At 47.2% G+C, this 5,000-nt stretch overlaps 2 protein-coding genes across 5 annotated transcripts in view; both read left to right on the top strand.

The window, feature by feature from the left end:
• Positions 1–3,580, top strand: part of LOC125043738 (protein stoned-A-like) — a 50,548-nt gene extending 46,968 nt beyond the window's left edge. For all 4 annotated transcript variants that reach the window (XM_047639988.1, XM_047639987.1, XM_047639990.1 and 1 more), the window contains exon 2: positions 1–3,580. This exon is cut by the window's left edge and continues 253 nt beyond it. In XM_047639988.1, coding sequence (XP_047495944.1) covers positions 1–3,580 — 3,580 coding nt within the window.
• A 46-nt stretch (positions 3,581–3,626) lies between these two features.
• LOC125043736 (protein stoned-B-like) overlaps positions 3,627–5,000 on the top strand; it is a 20,758-nt gene continuing 19,384 nt past the window's right edge. Inside the window, 1 exon segment of the mRNA XM_047639984.1 lies at positions 3,627–5,000. This exon segment is cut by the window's right edge and continues 979 nt beyond it. Coding sequence (XP_047495940.1) covers positions 3,627–5,000 — 1,374 coding nt within the window.

The raw sequence follows: 5,000 nt of genomic DNA, 5'->3' as shown, positions 1-5,000 counted from the left end.
CGAGGAAAAAGCTGCAACTTCTGGAGAAAAGCAGGACTGGAGAAACTTCTTCGCTGCCACTGACACCGTCCTCAAGAAGACCTCTGACAACCTCCAGCACATCAAGGAAGCAAGTTACTTTCAGAAGAAAGAGGAGAAGCCTGCTGAACCCAGTGTAGCTGCTGTTCCCTCTGTTGCAGCTGCAACAGCAGCCTCAGCTGGACCTCCAAGTGCCACCGGTAAGAGGTGGGTCGACCTTGAGAGTGGAGGCATCGACGATGAGACTGAGGTAGAGGGAGAAGAAGAAGCCCCGAAGGAGGAGGAACCTCAGGACAAGAAAGAACCTGAGGCAGAACCTGCACCTCTACAGTTCATCGAGGATCTTCCTGATGTAGATGTCGACGACTTTGCAGAAGTCTTTGACACCACATACGTCGATAACGTAGAGAGTGGTGAGGTAAAGCTCCACTACATTCCTGACAGTCCAACTACCGACTACGCAAACGAACCCGACCCCTTCGATACCTCTGTGGTCGACAAAGTCCTTCACACCGAGGAACCAAAACCCAAGAAGCCACAGCAGACCCCGAAGGAACCCGAAAAGAAGAAGAAGAAGCTCGTAAGCCTTGGGTGTGCTGTTGATGTCCTCACAGGGAAGCTCCAAACCCCGGAAAAGACTCCTGTGAACACTACAGTTGACACCAAAAAACGGAGGGTCATCCCCCAGGAAATCAATTTACTAGCTGACTTCACTGAAAATGGAGAAGCTGTAGTCTCAGCCGAAGAGAGTGAAGCAACAGAGAAAGAGGAGACTGAACAGAAACCAGAGGAAAAGAACCTTTTGGATGAAATACTTTGTGTAGGTGACGGAGAAGGGCAACTACCTGAACTTGGTGCTGTTCTAGGCACAACTCCACGTGCTGTCTCTCCTGCACTTCTTACTGAAGGTGAAAGTGAAAGTGACGTAAAGGTAAATGAAGGAGTTGAAGGCGAGAACAAAGAAGTTGACCTCAGTGAATTCCTAGAATCCTCAGGAGACGACCAAGACTCGAAAGAAACCAAACAGGAAAACGGAAAGGACTTAGACCTTAAGGACCTTGTTGCTGAGTTTGATATTATCGACAAATCTGAAGTAACCAACGAATCTCTTATCCCCACTGAACCTGATCCAATCGAAGACGAATTTGACGCTGAGTTCGCATTCTTAGCTGCCGAGTCTGTTGCTAAATCAAAGGAAAAGGAATTTGAGGAGCTTGAAGACGATCCATTTGACACTTCAGTTGCTGCTCAAGTTCTTGGACCAGAAGGAAACGCTGATGATAAAGATCCATTTGATGTGAGTTTCGTTGATGGTGTGGTAATCGAAGACACCACTCAAAAAGGTAAACCTGTTAAGCCACCACCACCTCGACCTGTTCTTCCCAAGGTCCAAAAAGAACCTGAAGAGGAGGTTGACCCCTTTGACACATCCATAGCAGAGAAGCACCTGCCTGTAGATCATCTCGCCTCCCCTGACGCAGACGCAAGTCTTCCAGAAGCACTACAGCCACAGGCAGAGAGTGACATTACTAAATCAGCCAGCTTTGACCCCTTTGACACTTCTATTGCAGAGAGTTTTGGAAAAACTGAGCTTAAAGTCCTTGAAAGCGAATTACTCAGTGCAGGTCAGCCAGGTACCCTCAGTAAGAGTGACTCTGACTTTGACTTTAATCCAAGAGAGGAGGAGGAACCCAAAGCTGCACCCTGCTTGTTAACCAGTTCAGAGGTCGAGGACACTAGTGCACCGGTTCTAGCACCTTCTCAGGACGCACTTGCAGACGACTTTGATCCTTTTGATACTTCTATTGCAGCAAAAGTTGAGATACAGACTCTTGAAGCAGAGTTCCTGACGCAGCCAGCAAATAACCAAGAGAAATCTGAGGAAGCTTCCACTCCATCCAAAAAGAAGCAGCCACCACCACGCCCTGTTCCTTCCCCTGTACACCTGCTAGCAACCACACCTACAGATAATAATCCAACACTTTTACCATCAAGTGCCAACAAAAAATCTTCAGCTGACGAGAACTTCGATCCATTTGACACATCTATTGCTGAAAGTTTTGGAAAGACTGAACTCAAGGCTCTTGAAAATGAACTTTTGTCTTCCCAAAATACAGATCAAGAAGTAAAGCAAGTTTCTCAAGAAAAGAAACCCGAGGACAGAGCCCTTGATCTTCCAATCAAACCTCTTCGTCCACCATCTCCTCGTTGCCTCCTAGCAGCTACACCACTAGACGAAAACCCAACACTCCAACCTGTTTTACAGCCGTCAGCAGATGCCCCACCTTCAGTAGCAGACGACTTTGATCCCTTTGATACATCAATTGCTGACCAATTTGGGAAGACTGAACTGAAGGTACTTGAAAGTGAACTCCTTGTGAGTGGCTCTTCCAAAAAAGTTGAAGAGGACAACAACTTTGACCCTCGAGCAGTAGAAGCACCGGCAAAGCCATCTAAACCTTCAAGACCACCGTCCCCAGCTCGTCCTCAGTGTCTTCTGACTGCTTCTCCCTCACCAACAGGTGCTCCCCCTAGTTTGGAGCTTTTAGCACCAACAGAAACAAAACAAAACGCTCCTGAGGCTGATTTTGATCCATTTGATACCTCAATTGCCGAAAAATTTGGTAAGACTGAACTGAAGTACTTTGAAAGCGAGTTGCTTGACACAGCACCAGCTCCAGGTCCTGATCCATTTGACGAATTTGATCCCAGGGCAGAAGAAGTTAAATCAAAGGCACCCCTAAGACCTCCTAAACCAGGGAGGCCTCCAGTGCCACCAGCTCCGTGTCTGCTTGCAACCACTCCAACAGACAACAGTGCTCCCCTCCAGCCCTGCATAGAACCACGTCAGGAGCCCAAGGAAGCAGCAACTGCAGAAGAGGAGATTGATCCTTTCGATACCTCCATTGCAGAAAAACTTGGCAAAACTGAAATAAAGTTCTTAGAAGAAAGTCTTCTTACAAAGGAGGAGAGTGAGGTTGAAGCTAAGCCCCAGGCATTTGTACCCCGTGTAGAGAATACCACTAACGCTGCTCTGCCAGAAGCAAGTCAAGCTCCCTCTGTGACAACAGATCATTTCCTTTCATCTTCTCCTACTGAGGATCTCAGACCTACTCTTCAGCCAACATCAAGTGTGACAGAAGAGTCAGTGAAAGATTTTGATCCATTTGACACTTCCATTGCAGACCAGTTTGGTAAGGCTGAATTAAAGACTCTTGAAAGTGAACTTCTAACAGATTCGGGTGTTAAAAGGAATCTAATTGACGAGGAATTTGACCCACGTCAAGAGGAAATTAAAGGTCCAAAGCGACCTCCACCCCCTGCTCAGAAACCTGCAACACCTGTGAACTTGTTAGATTCTACTGACGACCATAATTTATCTGATCAACCAATTCAGGTTCTCCAGGCTCAGTCAGCAAAGAGCCCTGAGATTGCAGACAATTTCGATCCATTTGATACTTCAATAGCTGCAGATATTGGACCAAGCAAAGCTGAACTGAAATATCTTGAGACAGAGCTCTTAAGTGCAACTAAAGATCCATTTGATACTTCAGAGGCATAGGCTGTGAATTTAAATTTAGGAGCAAGTTATAATATATAATATCAAGATGGATTTCACAGGGAATGTGAAGAATCCTTTCCTCTTTGATGACCCAGCACCACCTGCTGATGTAGGTGATGCAGCAGCAAATCCTTTCCTTAATGGTGGTCCCTTTGACTACTCAGCCACCTCATATACAGGAATTAACCCCTTCAGTGACCAGATTGATGATTCTAATGCTGCTGCTGCTGGGCTCTTTGGGGACCCAATGTCTTATCCTACTGACATGAATCCATTTGGAACAATTCCAGATGCCTCACAGCCATTTGGTGCAGTGGAACCGCAACCACAGGCAGAGCTCTTTGGGGGGCCAGTGCCCCCCATGAACCAAGTGTCAGGCGATCTTTTTGGTGAGCCCATGGTTCCAACCACTGCTCCGGCAGTGACTCACCATGCATCGGCACCTCCACCTGTGCCCCCAGCCCCCCATCATCCACCAGTTCCACCACATCCATCGGTTCCTCCTGCAAGACCACAGCCACCAGCTTCAGTTGCTTCACCTGTTATTGACCTTATGAGCGATGGTCCAGTGATGGAGGAACCTCATGCAGCACCAGGAAGACCTCCACCTCCCAGACCACCTCCCCCATCAAAGGAAACAAAGGACCTTTTGCAGACAGTCATAGGAGCCATGGAAGCTACAACAGACACATTGCATGAAAAACTAAATACAACAAGAACACCGTGTCCTTCTCCAGGGAGTGGTGTCGCTAACTCTCCAAGTCCTACACCTGACATACAAGTCACAGAACCTGAGAAGGAACCAGACTCATTTAGCGCAATATTTGGTCAGACCATAGATGAGAGTGACCATGAGATGGAGGAACCCAAGACCATGGTTGATACAGCACCAGCACAGGAAACAACCACTACATCAGAAGATATTGATCTCTTTGGGGACATGCCATCTCAAAAGCCTAAAAGTAAACAGGATATTCTAAGTCTATTTAACAAACCACAGGCTCAAACAACATCACAGGTTGATTTATTGTCAGGCGACCTTTTGACTGAGGGCATTACTGCAGAGGATGGCGAAACTACCACACAAGTGAAACCTGCAGAAGGATCCTCAGTAGAAACAACACAGGATGCTCAACCTTTTGACCTATTAGCAGGAGACGAGATTAGTGAAACGGCTGCTCCACCTGTCAGTACTGCTGTAAGTAAGGAAGCCGCTCCCAGTGAGACAGCAGCGGGCACTACCCACATAGAAGCCCAGGGTGAGACAGTAGTCATCGAGGAGTCTGTGTCACCCGAACAAATGAGTGAACAGACTGACAGTGAACCGACTGTTATTGAAACCAACTTGCAAGGAGCCACAGAAGAGGCTAACAAGATGTCTATCCTTGAAGGTGAGGCTCAGGATTCTGCTTCCATGAAT

The sequence above is a fragment of the Penaeus chinensis genome, chromosome 34, assembly GCF_019202785.1.
Source record: "Penaeus chinensis breed Huanghai No. 1 chromosome 34, ASM1920278v2, whole genome shotgun sequence".
NCBI classification, from domain to species: Eukaryota; Metazoa; Arthropoda; class Malacostraca; order Decapoda; family Penaeidae; genus Penaeus; species Penaeus chinensis.
Note: the sequence above shows the minus strand (reverse complement) of the source record. Positions and strands in the feature narration are given on the sequence as shown.